Below are 24,876 nucleotides of genomic sequence, written 5' to 3'. Positions count from 1 at the left end.
ATGAAAAAGTCTGCTTAGAACCTAGGAATTATCATTGCTTATCAGTCCCACGGACCAGTTAGCCCAATATTCTGTTGTTGACGGTGGCCCCAGGGACCTGCCATAGGGAGGTATGGTTGTCTTGCTCCCTGAAGGTTAGATATCTAATGGTTTCCAGGTGATATTGTATGATTTCAACCTTCTAACCTGCTTCTCTAGGTGTTTGCTGAGAGCAAGGATGAAATTGCGTTAGTCCTTTTTGGTACAGATGGCACTGAGAACGCTCTTGCTGGTGAGGGCCAGTATCAGAACATCACAGTGCACAGACACCTGATGCTACCAGATTTTGACTTGCTGGAGGACATTGAAAGCAAAATCCAACCAGGTTCTCAACAAGCTGACTGTATCCTTTTTGAACCAGAGAAGACTCTTAAGAAATTTCCTTTAATCTGCGGAATTGTAATCTAGTTTGGTGAGGTTTTCTAAGAGTCCTAGCTCTGAGTATGTGGATGTTTTTGGCTCTGAGGACACGGAGGTGATGTGTGTTAGGACTGAATGTGAAATTAACTAGGTTGGGTTGGGTGCCTGGACTCCACGCCCTGCAGTAACTTGCTCCTCTGCACTAGTGACATTGAGAGGTTGGGAGGTATCAGAAGAGGGTATATGTATTGACTATGTGTAGAGGGTTTGGTGGTGGTGATGGTTGGAAATGTTTGGACGTAGAGAAGCTATTTTTAGAAGAGTATAGCATTAGCATTCTCCTAGCCTTCCTGGATGGAGGATAATTGTATGCCAAAAATCAGACTGATACCCAAACTGTGAGACTAACAGTTCCTTCCACAGCTGCCCTGGTTTTAAGGGGTTCCTCTTATTTTTCTAAACAGTGGTGCCATCCCTGGTCACTGGGAGGTGCTGCTGTGCTGGGAGTGACTTACAAATGCTACATTATGGTTCGCTTCATGTGTAAGAATGGACTGTAATCACAGAAAATGGGTTCTAGATACTGTAAGATGGCATCATAATTTTTCATTAAATGAGCAGAATATGTCAGATTACCTTTTGGTTTATTTCATTTTTCCTGTTTATATGTTTCAGGAAGTGTACTTTGATTTATAACATATATGAATATATGTTAGTGAAATAGACTTGGAAGAAGGGCACTTGGGCAAGTACTTTTAAATCATCACACCGTCAGCCCAGTGTCCACAATTTCCAGCATTGTAGATTTCACTGGAAAAAAGTGGCATGTTCTTGGGATAAAGGGACTGTTTGGTGTTATCTTCTGCCCTTAACTAGCTGAGTCCTGGATGCCCTCATTGTGTGCATGGATTTGATTCAACAAGAAACTGTGTAAGTATCTCAACTGAAGAGAGCTGGAAATGAGCCTGTCTGTGTGGAATCAGACCATTTGGAAAATGAACCCTTGCAAGGCTATAATTGTAGTACCTAGGAGAGTTGCTTGTATGTACCTCTGTGGAGGCTGGAAGGGGATCCTTTTTTATCGTAGTGACCACATCTTTAACTGAAGTTAAAGTTAGGAAATCAGAGACATACTATTTCCATAATGCTCAGAAATTTTGCCTAAGATGTTCAAAGCATGAGTCATGACTGGGTTGGTTATATGTTTAATAGGAACCTAGCTGAGCATCAGCAGCACACGGACTTCTGGAATGTAATCACCTTTGTTAGCTGGAGCTAGATTCATTCCTTACCCTTTTTCTGCTTAGTGACCAAGTACATTTGAAGTTTAGGAAATAACTCAGGAGAACGATTTCTTAACATGCTAACTCTCTCTTCTAGAGGAAAGAAGTTTGAGAAGAGGCATATTGAAGTGTTCACTGACCTCAGCAGCCCATTCAGCAGAGATCAGCTGGGTATTATAATTCATAACTTGAAGAAATCTGGCATCTCCCTGCAGTTTTTGTAAGTCCATAAGAATAATATTTGCAGACAGATCTTGTGCTCTTATAATGCAGTGATAGGACCCCTTCGTAGAGCACTCAGCTCTCAAGAGTCCTCTCTGCTCTGAGTCAGAATCTGTCAGATCACTGACTTCAGCCAACGTTCATTGATTACTCTCTTGTGTTCCAGGAACTCTTCTGAGTTTTGATGATAAAGGGATGAAAGTCACAGGGAAACCTGGGAGTTTAGCTCAGTAGCAGATGTTTGCTTGTGCTGTTCTTGGACCCAAAGAATTGAGGCATTAGAGGAATCTTTTAAGGACATTCAGTTCATCTCCTGCCTGCATAGAAGACTTTACCCAAACAATTACCGGATTGGTGGTGTCTTTTCTTAAACAGCCTAGAGGACTGTGTCTTAAAGACAGTAGATGTTTTTAGGATAGAGAGGAATGTCAACTTGGGAACGGTTTTAAACACGTCTGCTTATTTTTAACTCTTTTTCAGATCTAAAGGATACACACACATTTATAAAATGTAATTTGCCTGTGCATATTTACAGATGAGGTGTACAAACTTAGGAGGGAAATATTTTTCACAACTTGTTAGGGAGAGAGTCCCTCCTCCCCCAATAACTTGAATTTCCCCTCCAGGCACTTACTTTATCTTATAGCCCTAACAGAAAGTTCTTTCCACTACATTAATCCTTCCTGCTGCATCTGAAACCTGTTTTTTCTTGTCCTATTTTTGGTAAAAGCAGAGTGGAGGTATAGAATGTTGAATTATTAGGGACACTCCTTTTTCGGATTGAGAGCCATACCAAGAAGCCTGCAGCTCTGAGTGGTGAGCCTGCAGCTTCTTTAGAATGCCTGCCGTGGAGAATTAAGAACCTCTCTTGCATGTACGTACCTCTTAAGACTGCTGAGGGGCAACTCCTTTCTGTAGAACTGTAGAAAAATAGTTCAGAATAACCCATCAAGCTGATACTTGGTAAGATGGTACTTCAGAGAAATTAAGTGCTTTTTAAGTGACTCTTCTTTTCTCATTGAGTTGAGGTTTTCTCAGCACTTCAAAAGCCCAGCTCGGTTTCTGTTCCCTGTTCATAATCTCAGATGCCTTTACATCCTTGACACGTACTGCACTTCTGTCAATGTCATTGGAAAGGGCTACTTTTTTTTGTATGAGCAATGCTGTAAAGCAAGCTGAACAGAACATAGCCTTTTCTTCCACTTGCTGGTTATTTGACTGGTTGTATTTTTTTCTTGGGTAATACCCTTCTTCCTTTGCTGCAAACTTCTAGCATGCGAAGTAGAGTTTTTGCTCTTATTGTTTGGTGTATCCCATGTATGGTGGATTGTTCTAGTTGGACTGGACCTTCCTGACCCTTCATTTTCATGTTAATCGTCCCTTCTTCCTGGTTGATGCTCTGGAAACAGCAACAGCGTGGTGCAAACCTGACGTGCTGTACCCTGCTTGCTGGAAGCTCTTTTTCATGTAATGCAGGACATGCACATCTCTCATGCTAAGAATACATAGAAAAAATGGAAACATGAAGCTCTGTTTTGATGATAACAAATGAAATGATAAAGGAATCACCTTAAAAATCCACATGGGGTAACCAGCAGGTAATTTTGAGTAAACTGAAAAGATCGCTGAATTCAACTGTTTGGGTTTCCAGGGACAAACTAGGGTGACCTGCTACAGTGGAAAGAACCTTGCTCTTTCAGTCAGATGACTGAGTCTTTGCTCCGTCACTTATTAGCTTTATTAGCTATACGGTTTTGGCCAAATTATTTCATTTCTGTAGCTTCCATTTCTTTTCAGAAAATGGAGGTAGAAATCTCTATCCAACTAACACATAAGAATGAAATGAGATTGTTTATATAAAAACATTTATAAAGTGTCATGTAGAATATTATCATAAAATGTGTTTGGTTGGTTTACTTTTCAGTTTGTATATTGATTATTGAATATTCCCATGACTGGTAACCCCACTCTAGTTTTAGTCTCATTTCAGGCAAACAACTGGAGTGAAACACAGGAACAAAATTGGTTTTACTTATTTCTAGCAATTAACTGGTTTCTGTATAGGAATTCTCTATCTGAAATAATGATGATGACATTGTTTGAGTTTTAAGTATTTTATACACTTTCTCTTATTAATCTTTATAATAATCTTGAGAGATCATTAATGGGCATTTGTTTGTTTATTTTTGTCTGCCTAGAATGTCACCCAGCCTTTTTCTAGGAAGCGTTCCTTCCTACTTTTTAACCTAATGGCTTGAATGAGAGCTGACATCTAGATCTGGCTCCTAGGCTACCACTAATTCCTGGTCTTTTGAATTGGAGAGTAGAGGGTTAAACCCTCAGTCCCTCTTTGGTAGTGGAGTTGGGCATTATGAGCTTGAAAGTGTTCAGAAACAATGTGGAGGAAGCCAGTCTGAAAGAGCGGGGCCAGCATAAAGGAAAATGAAATATGGAGATAGAGAGTGAGAGGGTCACAGAATCCTTGTGGTGTTTGAGACTCTGGGTCTAGTCATGCTAAGGCCATGTGCAGCCTTGCCCTTTCAATTATTTTGTTACGTTAAGCCAATAAATTACCCCCATAAAAGCCAAACCAAAGAGACTTTGGTCACTTGAAACTGATAGAATATTGGTCAAGGTAGATAGTGCCATTTGATGGTTGAGAAATGTAAAGCTCAGAGAGGCTCACTGACCACTTTCTCATAGCGAGTGAGTGACAGTCACAGAATTGGGACCCCGTTTATTATTTGGCTTCAGGGCTTTTCTTCTTAAGTACTGCTGGTCTTTTCCTGACAGTTTGCCTTTCCCAGTTGGCAAGGAAGATGGAACTGGGGACGGAGGAGATGGCAACTTGCTCTCCGACCACCATGGGTCCTCCTTTCCTCCAAAAGGAATCAGTGAGCAGCAAAAAGAAGGTATTCGGATGGTGAAGAAGGTGATGATGTCTTTAGAAGGTGAAGATGGGCTGGAGGAAATTTATTCCTTCAGGTAAGACATGAAAGCATTGTTTACAACTTTCAGTTGTAAGCATATTAATTGTTCTTCTGATCAGATGGCTCCCTAATGCTTTTCCTTTTCTGGGCCACTTTTGAATTAGCAGTTATACTTTAGTGTTTCAATTTTTATTAAAGAAATGGTGCACCAGCCCCTAATCCCATTTTTTGAAGTTTGTATGGTTGGTGCAAGATTTCTTATTTATTTCCAAGACTATGTCGGTAGAGTTTGGAAATACATAAATATAACGAACGATTTAACAAGTCAAATTATAAAAGATGAGGTAGTAGATTTCTTCTTTATGCCAAGCTTGGGGCACATTTCTTGGGCCCTTCCTTGTCATACACCTAAAAAACATTCTTAATTATAAAATGTGGTGTCAGGTCTGAGATAATACTTAATATCCTCTAATCTTCTGATTTAGGTTTTAGGAGGCAGTATACTATAATATACAGATTTTTTTAAAAAACTTTTGGTCTCAACATAGTTTGGTCAGGCAAAAACAAATCAAAACAAAGCAAAACCCCCAAATATTAAGAATTTACAACCTGTTTATTCCATGTGGGCTTTGTAAAGGCAAAATGATTTAAGAAATGGGAAATCCCTGAAGTACCATATAACGATTAGTCAAGCTACTTTTTTTGGCCATCCAATTAGAGACTGTGGGAGAGATGATCTCCTTTATCTGTATTATTCTTGGTTGGAATTGGATATATATTTTGATCAAAGAACCTGAGACGGGTCCATAGCATCTAGAACGGTGTGTATTTGAAGGGCCTGATTTGGTAAAAGTGGCAATAGAATACCACACTGTATGGCTGTGGAGTTTCAAATCCTCAGGGATACTGCTACTTAATGTTAAAGAATTAATTCCAGTTTATTAATAAACACACAAAATACAAGCATTTTAAGAAAAGTTCTTAATTGAAGTAGAGGTTCAGTGGAAGTAAACGTTAAACAATTAGGATTTTTTTGAGTAGCAATAGTGTGTATCTGCTCTACTTTTTATTCTCAATCACAATTTTCAAATATTTCTGGTGAGCTATAATTGATAAGCAATCAGCCTGCTTTTCTAAACATAGATACTATTGAAAAATTGCAGGTAAATGGGAATTTTGGAAATTGAACTGTAATTTCCCAAGGGGTTGTCAAAGGAGTCAATGAAGAATCCTGTAAAGTGATGTTTCTTTGCCATAATATGTGTTCTAATTGTAATACATGCAAATATGTGTTCCTAAATTATTTTTCTTTCAAATTTGGATATGGCTTTCTCTAACATGGGAATACATGTCTAAAGCTAACATATTCACCATGATATTGTAAAGAAGAATTATAGACCAATAAAATTACCTAGAAAAGTTTCTTTTCCTGTAACATAGCAAGGAGGGAAATTACTATGTGCTGTCCTAGCCGTTTGAAATTACTTTGATTTTAGGTCTGCCATGAAGGTGTGGATCAGAACTTTGCCATCTGATACAGTAGCCATGTGGCTATTATCCACATGTGGCTATTTAAATTTATTAAAATTAAATAAAATTTAAAACTTAGTCCCTCAGTCATAGTAGCCACTGAGTTAAAGAGCTCAGTAGCCTATTGGACAGGAATAGTTAGAAATAGAATACTTCCCTCATTGCACAAAGTTGTACAGGACAGCCCTGGACTAGACTAATCCTCATCTAGAAGACATTAGAGGAAGATAACTTGACTTGTAATTGGGGAGCTTCAAATCTGCAGAACTCATCCAGTTGTTCTCAGATGTTACATATAAGAGGCTGGTCTTTAGAATTTCCCCTGGAACAGAATCCAAACCTCTTGATGGTTTTAGACGTGACTCATAATCAGACTAGCAATGTCCTATGAGACAGGTTAGACCTGGTTTCAGACCCATTCATTCCTCAGTGAATACAAAGCCAAGGTGTACCGTAAGCTTTGGAGCAGGGTATCAGGTAGAATATCTACTATTCATTGTAGATTATTTCTGAAAATTGGAGTCTCTTGAGGCCTCTTTGTCCATAACTCTGGATAATGTCAGATAATCCTTAGTGAATACCACAAATTCCACCTATCTCCTATGATTTTCTCTGTTGTGTTTGATTAGGAACCAGATGAAAATAGAACTGATCTTCACTAGTATTCAAATGAAGTAGCCCTCTGCATTGTGTTTGCTACTTCCCAATTCCCTTTCCCTACGCAGTGAGAAACCTAGAGTTACCTGCTTTAAGACTGAGTGTGGACTGCTAAATTCCTTTATCCCGTGGAGAGTCATTATTTAATTCTCTCCACTGTGTGCATATACTTACCATGTCTTTTATTTAAGAGAATGGAAATGAGCTAAAGAATTGCAGGATTGTGAACAGTGACGATACAGGATGGAGCCCACCCTTTGATATCTTAGAGCAGGGCTTTTTATCCTCAGGTCCATGGTTTTCGGGAGCTGGTGTGTGCAAACACATTTATGAATGTGCTTTTATCACATCCTCACAGTGTCCTTGGTCCTGAAAAAAAAATGTTAAGAACAACTGGCCAAGTTGAAGAAAAGATTGAATAGGGGGAAGGTAAAGATGTTCCTTTTCACCTATCAGTAAAGGAATTCAACGCCTTCCTCCTAAGCCAACTCATTTGTATTCCGGCTCTCTCCCAACTGATGGTCGCCACGAGTTTTCCTTGCCATCCCCTGCTGTTCCTCTCTGTATGATCAATAGCATCTCACTTCTCATTCTAGACAACTAAATGCAATATCCAGCACAGGTTAACATTTTTAAAATTGCTGCTTTCATAATACATTTTTCTTTATTAAGTGAGAGTCTGAGACAGCTGTGTGTCTTTAAGAAAATTGAGAGGCGTTCCATGCCCTGGCCCTGTCAACTGACCATTGGCTCCAATTTGTCTATAAAGATTGTGGCTTATAAATCGGTAAGTGGTAGGTACACATTTTTAAAGAAATGTTAGCAGGCAGACAAATATGTTTATATAAGGAACTGACAATTCGTGTGTGGGTTATTCAAAACCATAATTACTGCTTCTCTAACTGCTCTCCCTGTTCATTTCATCTCTATTTAGCTTTTATGTAAAAGGCATGCTAACAGAGGAAGCTTTAAGAATTGTCTATAATAGGGACTTCCCTGGTGGTCCAGTGGTTAAGAATCTGCCTTCCAATGCGGGGGACACAGGTTCGATCGCTGGTCAGGGAACAAGGATCCCACACGCCACAGGGCAACTAAGCCCGCGCACCGCAACTACTTTAAAAAAAAAAGGAAAAAAAACCAAATGGTCTATAATAGGGGTTGATTCCCTCCTTTTTCTCTTTCTCTCCATTGACAGTTGATTGTTAATCATGAGTTTCAGGTCTTTCTCTTTTTGTTTTTTAAAGAAAGAAAATGAAATGCATTAAGTTGTATCATTGTGGTATTATAGCAGAAATACAGATACACACCAGAGTTCAGTTCAGGGTTTTGAAAACTCAGTCACACCTAATTTAGTTGTTAATGATCTGGTAGTAACAGCATCTAAGAAATATCAAAAGATGTTGACTTGTTACTGTGAAATGGCCTTTTGTAACATATGTACATTTGTACGTAATAGTATATTTTCAAAAATGAGTTGCTTTTGGTAATTATTTGATGAAATTCCAGTTTGAGTATGAGTCTTGGATCCATGCCTCCGCATGACCTTCCTTGTCTTTTTTCTTTAAATGCACAAAATAAATATATAAAAACATTTAAATATATAAAATGTACAACATATACAAAAACATGTTGTTTTATATATTCAGGTGTTTTTTTTAATATTCAAGGACTTAATTCCAAAACACCCTACATGCATGAAAACCATGGAGGTACTTCAAGGCCTAGAATAGTGTCCCTGGGAATGAGAATATAGTCTCTTTCCTTTTTTTTCCTAGTTACTTTTTCATATTTCCTTATTGATTTCTGAGTACTGATAGACTGCTTTCCCCTTTCTTGTGTGTTGGGAAACTGTGGTAACAAAATGTAGGGCTCTCTTTTGTTAGACAGTCTGAGGGTTTTGTATAGAAAGTGTTTGAATGTATACAAATATTCATATTTATCTGTGGATTACCCTTGGGGGAAAATAAAATGTAGAAAGAATTATAAAATAAACTAAAATTTCCACAGTAGGCAAGAGACAACAAACCAATGTAGCTGGAGTCATTGTTTTGGATTTTTTTCTGTAAAGCAGAGAGTATATTAGGTTTTCATCTTTTGTCCATCTGAATCATAGCTTTCCTTGTTTTCCCTTTATTTTTCTTTTGGAAATCAGATTCTACAAGAGAGAGTTAAAAAGTGTTGGACAGTTGTGGATGCAAGAACTCAAAAAAAAGAAGATATACAAAGAGAAACAGTTTATTGCTTGAATGACGATGATGAAACTGAAGTTCCAAAAGAGGATACTATTCAAGGTATTATTATGCCAGTGAGAGTTTCACTTTTGCCTAGAAAATTTTCTTCAAGATGATAGGAGGCAGGCTAGGTTTTGTATTATTATTTGTCTAGAGACACAACTATATGAGGGGATCATGAGATGCTGGATCCTTTAGGTCATCTGTTGGGTCTCAGGCAGGATGGTTCCGAGGCAGGAGTATACTCGGGCATTCAGTCTCTGGGTTTTAAATGTCTCAAGTGACAGGACTTAATACTTGGCTTTGTTTTAAAGTTTGAAACTCACTAGCTAGGAAAAGGCTTATATTAACATGGCCGAAGCAAATTTTTTGTTTACCTTTGACTTCCATAGTGATCATTTTTCTGAGTGCCAATTTCAGGTCTTATATCCTGCCTGTTCAGCTCCCTTAAGGTAATTTAGGGGATAAGAAAAATTATTTGTGTTTGTTATATTGCTTTATGTTCACTAGGATCTTTAGAGTTGTACTTCATATATTTGTACCCACTGGCTCTGTGTAGTGTATTTAGATAGCGTCTCTATCCAGAGGGCTTAGAAGCTAGCTGAGGGTGTCTGAGTGTTCAAGAGCTAAAATGATAAGATACCAAATGATGGTTAAGATAGAAACCAGAGTCTTTATATAAATTTATCACCAGACTATGTGCTACTCAGTATAATTTTAATTTGGAAGCCTTAAAAAAAATTCCTTTCATCTGTGGCACTGCGTTGCAGTATTTGCATATTTATATGTTTTGCAGGGGTCTTGGCGGGTGGGAGAGTGATTAAAGGTAGTGGTGGTCATGACCCCTTTCTTTCTTCTGATGGATTAGAATGTAATAAACAACCCACAATCTCTACTAATTCCTTAATTCAACTCAATAGTATAGTGTGGTTAAGAACAGAAATTTTGGAGTCAGACCTTGGATAGAATCATGGCTCCATTACTTGCTCGTCATTTAATCCTCATATAATGACTGGCTCATAGTAGGAAGAATAGCGTGATTAAGGGCATAAGACCAGGAAAGCAGAGGGCCTTCTCAGTGATACCAAGTAGTTGGGTAAGGTGTATTGGGCATATGCAGATTCGTACTCAGGATAGTATCTAAAAGACAATCTGCATTTTCTCTTTTAATCTTCACAACAACCAGTGAAGTAGGCACTCTTGTTTCCATTTTACAGATAAGAGAATTGAGATTGAAAGACGTTCGTTAACATTTGCAAAATCTCATAGTTAACAAGTAGCAGAATTTGAGCCCAGGGCTGCAGGAGTCTGTTTCTACATGCTATTCTGAATTAAGAAGGGCTTTGAATGGTACGCTGAAGAGTTTATGCTTGATTTTGAAAGCGACATGGAGCTGTTTATAATTTTGAGGAGCAGAGTGTCATGGGGGCTGTGTTTTAGAAAGATTAATAGGACATCTGGGTATAGGATGGATTGGAAGGAGAAGGGACTAGAGATGGTACCAATTCTTTCGGTTGCAAGCAAAGAAAGCAGCTCTGGTTGTCTTAGACAGAAAGCAAACATATTGGTGGAGCAAGGGAGAGGGAAGAGTTAAACATTGTTTCAGTTTGAAGAGCATAGATGTGCAGCTTTTCTCTCTTACCTTTTTGCAGTTACCCACATACTTCCTTTGCCTGTCTTGCACTTTCTATCCCCTAATATGTAGAGTTCTCTTTTTTAGATAGAGGGACTAGTTTCTGTGAGCCAAGGACTATGGTCGTATTTGTAGTCTGTTCTCTACTCTTTGCCATGTACAAAAGTTACAGTTATTGATTTGCCCTGTAAAAGATGAGCCAGAAAACATAAGACAGTTTTAATTAGAAGGTTTAGGTTACTCTTAAACGATTCAAGTAAGATGTCTGAAAAAACATTGGGTTTAGATACCACTCTTAATCATGTGCCATACATTTCCCTCTTAACTTCTTGTTGAAATTTTTGTTTATATCACCAGCTTTTATTAAAAGACATATATGAAAATAGAAATGTGTTTCTTTTTAATTAAATACATGGCATTTGCAGAGTGAGGGAACTAATAAACACTGGATCATAGAATCTGCCCCTAAACACACAAGTTTCTTTGTTTCTTGGAGTAAAGATGCATATGCTTTTCCTTTTCAACTATGCAAGGTCATAATCCTTGGATTTTGATGATCTTTCTCCCCATTAAACATATAAGGCTATATAGTGAAAGGGCATGACCTTCCATAGAGCAGAGAGGCCCTGGAACAGGGTTGGAGTTTTTTTAAGGAGCCAAGAGCCTATATCTGTAATAACCTAAGTAATCAAAAAGAAAAAAAAAATAGACAATCCAATCCCAGAAATAAAATAAATTTAAATGCAGAAAAATATCCAGCTTGTCAATTGAATGTTTCTAAATAGAAAAATTTTGGCTTCTTCCGTTAGGCATTTGTGTATCTCCAGGATCCATTTTTGAGAACATTTTGTTCTGAAAATCCTATGGGCACATTTCTCTGTGGGTCTCCAGGTTTCTAAATAAATGTGTTCTTGTTATTATGTTTACAAGTCATGATTGTACTTTAGTCAACCATGGTTTATCTTTGGAGGATAACTAGGACATTGCATTTGCTACATTCTTCCTTCTAGGATGGATAATCATCAAGGTAACTAGATTGCAGAATATGCTACTTAAAAAAATGTAATTAGATTTTAATTGTCTCTGTGTCGTATATGTTTGTGGATCTGCCGCTTCTTTTTCTGCAGTGATCACAAGGGGCAGAAATTTGATTCCGGCAAACAGTATATGGAGGCTTGATCCGGAGTGTACATGTATCGTTAATGTATGTATAGGGCCAATTTCAGCTTGTAGAAAATGAGGCCCCATATGCTTAACAGATGCTCTTCTCTTGTTCTTCAGGGTTCCGTTATGGGAGTGATATCATTCCTTTCTCTAAAGTGGATGAGGAACAAATGAAATATAAATCGGAGGGGAAGTGCTTCTCTGTTTTGGGATTTTGTAGATCTTCTCAGGTAAAGCACGTATTTGCCTACTAATTGTAAACAAAACAGATGAGCTTTTTTCTCATTATTTGAGATGGTGTGCTTTGGATTGGGCCTGTTATTTATAATATGTTTTTTTCACTTTTAGTTTTTCTAAAATGTAGTCTGGCGTGCTGCTATCCTTGATTTTTGAAGGTTAAAAATCAAGAGGTAGAGAAGTCGGCATAAATCAGAATAGATTCAGTGAAAAGTCACTTCTTAACTTTGGTGTCGGTCATAGCTCATAGTAGCGTTAAAGAACCAGCATCTAGTTCTTTGCTATTGTATTGCTTTCTCTAACTGTTACATATACTGGAGTGTTTTACAGGAGTCAGGGTCTAGTTGGGTTTTGAATGACCGTAGATCTCTTAGAATATCATTGATTTATGCTAGTCACCCTTCTTCTCAACGCCCAACAAAGAGGTCTAGGATGCAAAACTTGTTCATTAGTCATATGTTTTTTAGACGGCAATACAGATGTACAAAAGAGACACAGTGGAAAATGCAGTAACTTATTGAAGGCTGTGGATACCATATACTATCCAAGAAAGGGTCATTAAAGGTTCCCAGCAGTATTAGATGAAATGTTCTTGAGGTAGGCAACCAAACAGAAGGAATAAGTAGAAAGTGCATCTTTTCAGGCTCTATAGGGATGAAGAGATTTTTGTTGGTTCTAGAAGAACTCAAGTGAGAATTAAAATAAAAATAAATATAACCCAATATACCAGAATTAAATTTCTTCATGTTGCTCCAGCATGCAGTCCCTGTATAATTCAGTGTTAGAATAATTCAGTGAGGTGGGGAGAATGTTTTCCATCATATGCTCAAACTGTTAGATACAGTTTTAAGACTCATAAATCAAAAATTGAGAGTATTTACTTAAAGTCGATACAGTTAATGGTGAGAATAAATACCTTTTGGAAGTTGCATATCTCTAACAGTTCTCTAACAAATTACACTAAATGTGCTTTTCTTTAAAATTATTCACTTTGGGAGGTATATAAACTTAAAATTTATGGTTCTTAATGTTGGTGCTTATGAGTCTTTTCAGTGAAACAGAACCTCCATTCAGACCTATTTGTAGAAACTGGCTTATTGGGAACTGGGTCTGCCTAATTCCAGATAGGCAGAAAAGATCTATCCAAAACTCCTATAACTGTAATTTAGGACTCAAAAAACTGAAATCATCTGTGTCATGGTAGGTGTGGGGACCTATTTAGTTAGATGGCAAAGCAAGAAAAAGTGAGCTGAAAAGGTACGTTTTCCATTTTAAAAGATTTTTATTGACTTAAAATTAACTTTTAAGTCATGAAGTGTTTTCTAAACCAACTTTCTGTTGTTTTTAAGCTCTAAATTATTTTTGTCTTAAGTGTAATATCAGACAGGTACAATAAAGATAGTCATAATAGCTACCATTTATTGAGTGATTATAATATTATAATCAATATACTAACCACTTTATATAAATTCCCATTTAATTCTTGTTACAGTCCTCTCAGGTAGGTGCCGTGATATGTATTTTATACACTAGGATATTGAGGTTCAGCGCTGTTAGGTAATTGGCCCAAGGTCCCCAGCTAGAAGGTGGTAGAGATGGGTTTTGAACCAGATCTCTCTGACTCCAGAGCTATGCCATTAATCAGCTATAATCTGCCCACCAGATAGACAGGCTCACTTTTGAATAGTCTAGTTTTTACATACGTGCTTTTGTGTATTATGTTAACAAATGCATACACGTCATCTTAAGAACAAGGTTTTTCCATATCAACTAAGGTAAAGTATAAGTATGTACCTTTTAATAAACTAGTAATTAGCTTTAAATTAATAAGATCACATAGTTTTCCAGATTCCCTTAATCTGAGGGACACTAATATTTCTGGATTGAATTAGTGTGAAACGTTTCATAATATAAAATAGGTTTTTCTTGGTTTGGAATTTTTTTTTATGAATTATGAATTACTCTTCTCTTTTAAACTTTCTGGAGTCCTTTCAATTTGCCTTCTTCCATGTTGTCAGTGTTCTGGGTATCTAATTATAGGATGGATAAGAATTTAGCCAGAATTTCCCCAAATGTCTGGCTGTCCTTTGAGAAGTCATTTAGGTGCCTTAGGAAAAGGTATCATTAACTGTTCTTGAATCAGTCAAGAACTATTACAGATTCTAATAGGAGGGCAAATAAATCTATATGGATGTAGCAAACCAAAAATATAAGATTATTCCCATATTTTTTCAAATAATGGTTTTCAGATGGGGAATGGAAGGGAAGATGGAGGTATTTGGCTTATATGGGCCTCACCCCCACACCTTTGGGACTCAGTTTTCCTGAGCTGCTGTTACTGTGAAAGTGCTCACAATTTCTCAGCTTAGAGGTGGGAAGGCAGAAAAAATATTTGAGAAGCATTGCCTCTCTTACGGCACATTCTTATAAATATGCTCCAGGCTCAAGATGACATAGATCAAAGAGAAGTTGATCTTGGTTGATAGAAGCAGGTGGTTATAATATTAGGAACTCTTAGTATTCATCTTCTAGTCTTTGACTCCTCTGATACTGTGCTAGGTGAGTAATTTAAAGGACACATGGTACTCTAGTCTCTTTGCAGTTCATCAATGCCTTGTCATTGCTCTTAGGATGAAGTCCAAACCACTTAACTTTTCTCATAAGAGACTTCATGATCTGATCTTCGCTAATCTCACTCATCTAACTTTTCAGCTTTCCCCCTTGCACTGTGGCACTGCGCTACTCCAAAAGCAGTTCCCCAAATGCCCTATGTGTTTATGTCACTCCAGACTTAATCACACTATCATCTCTGCTGAGGACACTTGTGCCCAGACTTTCATCTTAGTTCCTACCCATCCTGTAAGTCTTGACTTAGGTGTCACCATTTGCAGAAGCCTTCGCTGACACCTCATGACTAAGATAGCTGCCCTTCTTATGTGCTCTTGTAGCACTGAACTATAATACTGTACTCTTGTGGGCTGGTAGCACTGTCTGGTAATACTCCACCGCAGTTAATTTCATATTTATCTACACTCCTCAAGACAAGGCTACATCCTATTCATTATTGTGTTTATAGTGCCCAGAACAATGTTTGACATAAACTAGGCCCTCATATATTTGTTGTGTTTAAGTGATTTGAACCTCAAATAGTTAGTTGTTTCTAGTACCTGTGAATGTTTTCCGGTAAGAGCATTTTGAATGTAATTTCCTAGTAATGTGTGGCATTATGGTTTTCTGTGTTACTTATTTTGGATCGAAACCAGTTCTCTTCCTCACTTCCTCTTGTAGGTCCACATGAAATATTTTATGGGAAATCAAGTTCTGAAGGTCTTTGCAACAAAAGATGATGAGGTGAGTTGACAGTAGGTCTTTGAGGTAGTGCCGTAGAATTGAATTGTCATTTTAAGTGAGTTGTTTGGGACTTTTATAGTTTAAAATGACATTAATTCTTCCAATAGCAGTGGGAAAATTCACTGACCTTTAACTCTGAAAATGGGGAAATGATAAATGAATTTGTCATAGCATGAGCACAAGGCCTGAGGACATAGTTCTGCAATTGGAGATCAGGTGAGTATTAAAAACAAAAACATTTGAACAAATACATTTAGGTATGGGGATCTCATGGTCACAGGTTCAGGAAGGTTGGGGTCAGGTAAACATTTTCATTTTCATAAACAGAACATTTAGTGCTGGCTTAAGCAACCTGAAGATGAGCTTCACTGACTCACGGGACTACTTCCATCATTGAGAAATTTGTCTTATCCCCCTTACCTCTTTCTTTTCATTATTTTCTTACATCCGCAAGAGATTCTGTTTTCAGGCTGGTTTCTGCCTAGCTAACAGCCCGTGACTCTTTCATCCTACACTCACACCTGCCCTCTCTATAAATATTTTCTATGTAGTCTTCAAGTAAGAACTTGTTATTTCCTTGGAGATTTTGATGTTAACTGGAAGATTACCATCCAGTGTCTGTTTAAGACTACTTAGGTCTCCATGTTCCAGAAGTTACTTGCATTTGCAACTGGTAAACTGGATGTAGATGGCTTGTTTGGGGTCGGGGGAAGGGTGATGATATAAGTGATCTAGTCCTCTTTTTCTCCTCACTTCTGAAGGGTAGCTGGCTGCTGAGTTAGTGAATGGATATGCCATTGTTCTATTAGAACAGTAAAATTAAGAGGAAAATTCTTGGCTTCCACTCAGTGTTAAATGGATTCATTAAAGCACAGTAGTTGTACATGAATCCTCAAATTTGAGAATCCTAGTTCATGGATTTCTCCTGAATCAAATCCTAATGGGAATCAGGCAGTTCTAGTATCTATTGTCAACACAACTTAACTGCGTTTTTCACTTCTGCTGAGGTTTTAACTCCAACTTACTGTCCCTTTACCCAAAGAAAATTCTGGTCACTTCATGTGATTGCTGGGTATGCAGTAAGGAAAATCATATCACAAAGCTGTGTTGACACGTATGATTCTCTAGACTTGCTAGCTCAGGTCAGGGCAGCATTGTGACTTGCATAATTCAAATCCAGCCTCATACAGACCCTATAGATCACAGGGTCACTTTGAGTCACTAAAGAAAAAACAACTTCATCTACTGATGGCAAAGGGCTACTCTTTGGTGTCAGTTCTTGATGTCATAGTCAAAGAATAATATTAACTAATTGGGGCTATGAGATAAGCAGGGGAGTAAAGAAACTATGTCATATGAGGACTTTGAGTAAAAGATTGCATGGAGAAGACTTGTGTAGGTAGGCAGGGGAGTAGGAGGGATGAGAGACAATAGCCTTCTTCAGATACTTAGAGGATTATCATATGGAATAGAAACTAAACTATGCTTCCTACCAGAGGGTAAATTGGAACCAACAAGTGGTCATTTTGTTCAAGATGAAGAATTATTTTATCAACAAAGATTACTGTCTCCAGATGGATTGGTTCCTTGTGAGATGGTCAGATCCCCATTCCTGTAAGTTTCTAAGCAGAGTCTCAACAATCAGATGTTAGGAAGGGAATTCCTTCATCATGTAGGTTGTTAAACTAGATGAATACTTTTGTTTTTCAGCTCAAATATTCTGTGATTCTATGAATATATTCCTTTTTAAAAATGTTTTCTCTTGGGCTTCTCTAGTGGCGCAGTGGTTGAGAGTCCGCCTGCTGGTTCAGGGGACACGGGTTCGTGCCCCGGTCCGGGAAGATCCCACATGCTGCGGAGCGGCTGGGCCCGTGAGCCACGGCCGCTGAGCCTGCGCGTCCGGAGCCTGTGCTCTGCAACGGGAGAGGCCACAACAGTGAGAGGCCCGCGTACCGCAAAAAAAAAAATGTTTTCTCTGGTCATTAGCATATAATTTTTTTTGTATGGAGAATCTACATTTTTATGTGCTGGTTTTCACTATGTGGAAGAGAACAGGAGGAGAGAAAGGGAAGGAAATGGAGCTTTAGTTGAGTTTCCCACGGGTGTAATATGGTGTTCCATTCCGGACCCCATCCTTCCTTCTTTTTTTTTTTTTTTTTTTTTTTTGCGGTACGCGGGCCTCTCACTGTTGTGGCCTCTCCTGTTGCAGAGCACAGGCTCCGGACACACAGGCTCAGCGGCCATGGCTCACGGGCCCAGCCGCTCTGCGGCATGTGGGATCTTCCCGGACTGGGGCACGACCCCGTGTCCCCTGCATCAGCAGGCGGACTCTCAACCACTGCGCCACCAGGGAAGCCCCATCCTTCCTTCTTTAAGTATCCCAGTTGGTCCTATCAAAGACACCTAAATAAAAACTTGCAAACAAATTGAAAGTAATCTCTTCTAATCACTTCGTCGTCGTGCTTATCTGGCCTCTCTTATGGGACTTGTTAGAATATATACATTCTGTACTTGGTACACATCTCATTTCTGCTAGTAAAGAAGCTCAGTGAGATCAGGGACTCAACTATGTTTTCTTACATTGCCTAAGATAGTGCTTAGCCAAGAGTAGGCACAAAGTAAATATTCCTTGAATTGAACTGAAAAGGTAATCAATCTGTCATGAAATCTGTAGAGGATTTTGATGACTAGGTATTGATGTCATAGGTTTTTAGTGGAGGAGATGGGAATACACATAGCTAACTTTGATAAGGGTTAGCTGTAACACTGAGAAAAGTACAAAGTTTTGGGGGAGTTATGGAGAGGGAGAGAGCTGAGTGAAGCAAATCTGAAATGGGGAGCTTGTCAATTTACTGGGCCTTGAAAATGGGTTAGAAGCTTGAGAGCCAGAGATTTGGAGAGAGCATTCTAGTGAGGAGGGAACTGTACAAGCAAAAAGCTACTGAGGTGGGAGGGTACAAGACTTGCCCGTGAATAATGATCAGCTCTACCGAGGCAGGGATAGAGGAACCCTTGGAGGTTTTTATGGAAGAGGGTGACGTGATCAGCTCTAGGAACAGGGGAGGCAGTGATGGAACAGAACAGATAGAATTTGAAAGACGGCATAGAGGTAGACTTGGTAGAGTGTGGTGAACACTTGAAGGTGAGGGACTGTAGGCAGGCATCATCAGCTGTAGGGCTTCTCATTTGGTTGACTGGGAGGTGGTGTTAGTGGAAGCAGGGAGCACAGGAGGAGAAGAGGGGGAAGACAGGAAGCTTAGTTTTGGTCATGGATAGTTTGAGATACCTAAGGTATAACTGTACGAGTTATCTACCAACTAGTGGGCAATATAAGCCTGGATCTCGGGAGAGTTTTTTTTTTAATCTTTTTTAAAAATTTATTTACTTATTTTTGGCTGCATTGGTCTTTGTTGCTGTGCACGGGCTTTCTCTAGTTGGGGCGAGCGGGGGCTGCTCTTCATTGCGGTGCGTGGGCTTCTCATTGCGATGGTTTCTCTTGTTGCAGAGCACGGGCTCTAGGCATGCAGGCTTCAATAGTTGTGGAACGCAGGCTCAGTAGTTGTGGCTCGCAGGCTGTAGAGCACAGGCTCAGTAGTTGTGGCGCACGAGCTTGGTTGCTCTGCGGCATGTGGCATCTTCCCAGACCAGGGCTCGAACCCGTGTCTCCTGCACTGGCAGGTGGATTCTTAACCACTGCACCACCAGGGAAGTCCCTTGGGAGAGTTTTAAAGCTGAATATACAGACTTTTGATTCATCAACTCATGGGACTGGATAAAATAAATAGTCGCGAAAGTAGAGTTTTAGAGTGAGAGGAGGAGAGAAAGGCCAAGAGCAGAATTTCAAGATTAGTTGGAAGAACAGAAGAGCTGGGGGAGGAGTGGTGTACAGAAGTAGAATAACAGGGCAGAGTGTTGTTTCTGAAGCCAAAGAAGGAGAAAGTGTAGAGAAAGAGGGATGGTCAGCTGCTACTGATAGATCAAGCAAATAGAATGCGGACTAAGAGTTAGGCAATTTGGAGATCATGGGGGACTTCAGAGGATAATTTCAGTAAGGAAGTGGGTCAGTAGCTTGATTAGATTGAAGAATAATTGTGGTCTAAGCAGTGAAACAGCAAGATTATTATTTCATGAAATGTAAAGATGAAGGGAAAGAAAGTTATAGATACTAATTTGTGGAGAGAGGGGCCAAGAAAGGTTTTGTTTATAGTGAGGGTGTGAATTCAGAGGAGAAGGAAAATTGAAGGAATAAGAGAAGATAATGAAGAAAAGTTCCAGAAGAGGTTCAGTAAATGTGATTAAATGCAGATGTGTACAGTGTAGCCTTAAAGTGGTTAGAGGGGCACTTAAAATCTAAAACAGGAAGAAAGCGAATAACCATCTTGTAAGTATTGTGCTGTGGAAATCCTCACGTGTTTGATATGTGTTAACGCATGCATCTTTCTTACTAGGCGGCAGCAGTTGCCCTTTCCTCCCTGATTCATGCTTTGGATGAATTGGACATGGTGGCCGTAGTTCGATATGCTTATGACAGAAGAGCTAATCCTCAAGTTGGCGTGGCTTTTCCTTATATCAGGGACGCCTATGAGGTAAACCTGCAGGTCTTTTATTCATATTAATTTTTTTCCCTTCAGTTCCTTTATTCTAAACAATGCTTCTTAACTGTTAACGTGCATGAGAATTACTTGGGGGATCTTGTTAAAATGCAGTTTCTGATTTTGTAGGTCTGGGGTGGGGTCCTGAGATTCTGCATTTCTCACCAACTCCCACGTAATGCTGTTGCTGCTGGTCTGTGAACCACACTTTCAGATGCAGTGAAAGGACGTGAATTATAAGAGGATGCAAAGAGCTTCTTATTAAATCAAATCAGTAAACATTAACCGTGATCTTCTGTTTGCCCAGTCCAGGGACCTTCTCTCCATTCTCATCCTTCTTGACTTCTCAGAACCTAAAGGGAGTACAGATTACCTCCCTTTCTACAACAGCCTTTAGTGTAGATAAAGGTTGAGGGTGTGATTTTCTTGTGATCCTGGTGAAGTTCCGTTTTCCTAGGGCTCTCCTGTTTAAAATACAGGTCTAGATCCCTCGCCATTTCCCGTTTCTCAGAGAACTCACTGTAGCAGAAATGGAACGAGAAGGCAGATATCTTGACTTCCACATCAGCTTGCCAGTCACCTTGACTCTCTCATTTGTTGTGTTGGTCATGCATTTTGTAGGTATTCTTTGATAGTCTTTCTTTTAAGCGTTTCTTTTATGTTTAACATTCTTTGTACTGTTTGCAGTTGTGTACAGCTAATCACAGAAATCGGAACACTTTATTCTCCATGTCCCAGACTTGAGCCGTCTGATTTTTGAAATCCTTTTGTTGTGCCACTTTCACAGTGTTTGAGATCAACTTTAAATTTTTTCCATTAATTCGGTTGTTTCTGTTTTTACCTCCACTCTTTCTCATTAGTGTTTGGTGTACGTACAGCTGCCTTTCATGGAAGACTTGCGGCAGTACATGTTTTCATCCTTGAAAAATAATAGGAAATGCACTCCCACAGGTGAGTTTATTTCCATTTTGCTCACTGATTGGCTCTAAACACAGATTGTTTTGGGGAAATCACCTGCCTTTAGTCATGGTTTGGGGCTAGGATTTCACAGGGTGGAGTTACAGTTGACCCTTGAACAACGAAGAGGTTAGGGGCACCACTCCCCCCAGTCGAAAGTCCACGTATAGCTTTACAGTTGGCCCTCGGTATCCATGGTTCTGTATCTGCAGATTCAAACAATCTCAGATTGTGTAGTAATGTACATATATACTTATAATCCACATATAAGTGTATCTGAGCAGTTCAAACCCACGTTGTTCAAGGGTCAACTGTAGTTGGATTCCAGTCACACTCATATATGGTAATGATGAAGGTGATTTTTTTCCAGTAGCAGGGATAGGTTTGCTCCAAACATTGTCTAGTTTCCCCCTTCTGACTTAGAGCTTGTATCTGGGGAGCAGCTTGCTGGAAATGGATGTACATTCTTTAATTGTGAGCAGAAGGTTTGCCCTCTACTGAAGTGAACTGACATGTGGTATCAAACCTGTGACTAGTGTCCTATGTAAAATATGATGTAACTTTAACCAAAAAGTGACAGTGCTGTAGATGCCCTTTTCTCTTTGCCCTTTCTTCACAGTTTACATTATCAGTGCAAGTCCTGTTCCAGGAGTTACTGGGAGCTTAATGAGAAGAGGTCTTTATTAAGCATCTGGCTGCAAATATCAGGGTGCTACCCAGAGTGATTCTCACACACACAGATCCTGTCTTCCAGAAATCTCACAGTTTACGACAGTTATCGCAAGATATACCAGTGGGCTGAATGTAGAGAACATACCAAAAAGAACACAGAATGATGAGTAGATGTTTTAGTTGACAAGTTTAAATATGCATCAGTGTAGGATTAGGGAATTGTGAGGTGAGTCTCAGAACTGGGTGCCCTCTGTACTTTGGGAGCAGTGTGCAGGGCAAAAGCTAAGAATCAAATGGGCCCCTAGGGCTTGTATCTTTACCTTCCAGAAATGAGTCTCTCTGCATCACGTGGAACCAGGCATGGACTTGAATGTGTAGAGAGTGCCAGCGTGTTACAGTATTCTGTCTCTTCCTCTTGGTAATTCCAAACTTTAAATGAGAAGAACATTTAAAGAAGAGAACTTTGTTGAGAGATTACCGTATAGATATATATCACTCAGGATCTAAAACATTAAATATTTTTCGATCTGTTGCTTTATATTGAGTGAGTTCTGTGACATTTTTGTTTGCATTTGCTCCATTGGAAAAACGGATCATTAAAATTGTTTGGCATATTTCCCAAGTCAGCATTTATGTAGGGGTGTGTAATGCCAGCGTAGTCTGGCCTGATACTCGCCTGTCATAGCAGATGGAAATCACCAAATATTCACCCGCACAGGTACCACCTGCTTCCTATTACCGGGTGGACACTGCAGTAGTCAGCTTGAGATGGTACCTGAAACCTCCCTTGGAAACTCCAAAAATGGGATAGAAATGTCTCGTGATAAATATCTGTATGCTCGTTCATTTTGTAGTAGCTGTCCAAAAGGGATGTTTGAAAAGGTGAAGAATAGAAGCATAATGAACTTTTAGGAACTGCTTACTCTTTTCCGCCTTTTGCCTAGTGACTGTGAATGATCCCAAAATAGCACTTCGGTTTTAATAGCTGAACTGCTGTATGAATCAGCAGAATGAAAGTTACACGTGGCAGTTTGGGTAGAAGCATTTTTGGGAGAGTTGCCTTTCATCCATATTGCTTTGGACTGTGTCGTTTTCACTGACTTGGTCGATTTTTATCGGGGAGAACTTGCTTCCTATCTGGTATTAGACATAAAGAAGAGGACATCATGTTTCTGCTCTCGAGATCCTTAGAATTTGAATGGAGTGGGGTAAGACATGTATGCAGGACTTTTTTCCAAAGAAGACATACATACGCGTGGCCAACAGACACATGAAAAGATGCTCAGCATCACTAATCATTAGGGAAATGCAAATTAAAACCACACCTGTCAGAATAGCTAGCATCAAAAAGACAACAAATAACATGTGTTTGCAAGGATGTGGAGAAAAGGGAACCCTTGAGCACTGTTGTTGGAATGTAAATTGGTACAGCCACTATGTAAAACAGTATGGAAGTTTCCCAAAAAATTAAAAACTAGAACTACCATATGATCCAGCAGTTCTACTCCTGGGTATTTTCCCAAAGAAAACAAAAACACGAACTCAAAAAGATATATGCATGCCTATGTTCATTGCCACATTATTTACAGTAGCCAAGTTATGGGAGCAACCTAAGTGTCCATCAATAAATGAATGGACAAAGAAGATGTGATACACACACACACACACACACACACACACACAGAGAGAGAGAGAGAGAGAATGGAGTATTACTTAGCCATAAAAAAAGAATGAAATCTTGCCATTTGCGACAACATGGATGGACCTAGGTGAAATAAGTCCAACAGGGAAAGACAAATACCATATGATTTTACTTAAATGTGGAATCTAAAAAACAAAACATGAACAAATAAAACAGAAACAGACTCTTAGATACAGAGAACAAACTGGGGGGTTGCTAGAGTGGAGTGGAGTAAGGGGATGAGTGAAATAGGTGAGGGGGATTAAGAGGTACCAACTTGTAGTTACAAATAAGTCACAGGGATAAAATGTACAGCATGGGGAATATAGTCTATAATATTGTAATAACTTTGTATGGTGACAGATGGTAACTAGACTTATCATGTTGGTCACTTTGTAATGTATAGAAATATTGAATCACTACGTTGTACACCTGGAACTAACGTAGTGTTATAGATCAATTATACTTCAATTTAAAAAAAGATTGAAAAAAAAAGACATGCACGCAGGTCTGTGTGATTAGCGCCATGAGGTTTGTGAGAGGAAAGAACTCATTCTGACTTGGGGAGACTGTAAAGGAATCCACTCACTCTGGTCCAATGGCGTCTTCCTGTTAAGTTGGTATACTCTGATACAGGTAATGTTAAATCCTTATAAAGCTAATGCTTCATTTCCAAAGGCATTTTCCTTTTCTTTTTTAATGTTATTCTCCTTTGCCAGTTACCAGTTTTTTTAATGTCAACTCAATGAATACTGAGTATTTTGAATTAGCATATGGAAGGTGGGTTTTGTATGGCTCTGGTGCATTTTTCTCGAACAAACTCTTTTGCTTTTGATAGGATATTCCACTATCACAAGTTCATTAGAGCTGGGAAGTACCTAAAAGACCAGCTACTCTAAATAGCTCTCTTTGCAAATAAGAAAACCGAGGCTCAAGTAAAGAAATGATTTGCATAACTAGAGAGTATTTTTGGCAGGGCCAGGACTGAATATCCTGCCAGTATTGCTGTGAATATCTGTGAATGGAAAGCATTTGTTTTGGAGACTAATCATTATTTCCTTTTGCTGCTCTGTTTATCCTTGTCTTAGAGGCGCAGTTGAGTGCTGTTGATGCTTTGATTGACTCCATGAGCTTGGTAAAGAAAGATGAAGAGGAGGGCACCATTGAAGACTTATTTCCAACCAGCAAAATCCCAAATCCTCAATTTCAGAGATTATTTCAGGTGAGAGAGGAAAGGTGAACCAGTCATACTTTTTTTAGATGAAAGAGAGCTAAGTGAAGTTAGGGTAATTGGCTGGTCCCAATCAAACTGAGGGCTCAGTTGCTCTGTCTATTTA

At 39.1% G+C, this 24,876-nt stretch overlaps 1 protein-coding gene across 1 annotated transcript in view; it reads left to right on the top strand.

The window, feature by feature from the left end:
* XRCC5 (X-ray repair cross complementing 5) overlaps positions 1 to 24,876 on the top strand; it is a 98,120-nt gene that overhangs the window by 7,666 nt on the left and 65,578 nt on the right. The window contains exons 3-13 of the mRNA XM_067740669.1: positions 199 to 382; positions 1,281 to 1,329; positions 1,780 to 1,902; positions 4,698 to 4,889; positions 7,694 to 7,808; positions 9,174 to 9,312; positions 12,167 to 12,279; positions 15,575 to 15,637; positions 20,086 to 20,223; positions 21,090 to 21,180; positions 24,628 to 24,761. Coding sequence (XP_067596770.1) covers positions 199 to 382; positions 1,281 to 1,329; positions 1,780 to 1,902; positions 4,698 to 4,889; positions 7,694 to 7,808; positions 9,174 to 9,312; positions 12,167 to 12,279; positions 15,575 to 15,637; positions 20,086 to 20,223; positions 21,090 to 21,180; positions 24,628 to 24,761 — 1,341 coding nt within the window. The remainder of the gene's footprint in view (positions 1 to 198; positions 383 to 1,280; positions 1,330 to 1,779; positions 1,903 to 4,697; positions 4,890 to 7,693; positions 7,809 to 9,173; positions 9,313 to 12,166; positions 12,280 to 15,574; positions 15,638 to 20,085; positions 20,224 to 21,089; positions 21,181 to 24,627; positions 24,762 to 24,876) is intronic.

This window comes from Pseudorca crassidens, chromosome 6, assembly GCF_039906515.1.
Source record: "Pseudorca crassidens isolate mPseCra1 chromosome 6, mPseCra1.hap1, whole genome shotgun sequence".
Taxonomy (NCBI): Eukaryota; Metazoa; Chordata; class Mammalia; order Artiodactyla; family Delphinidae; genus Pseudorca; species Pseudorca crassidens.
Note: the sequence above shows the minus strand (reverse complement) of the source record. Positions and strands in the feature narration are given on the sequence as shown.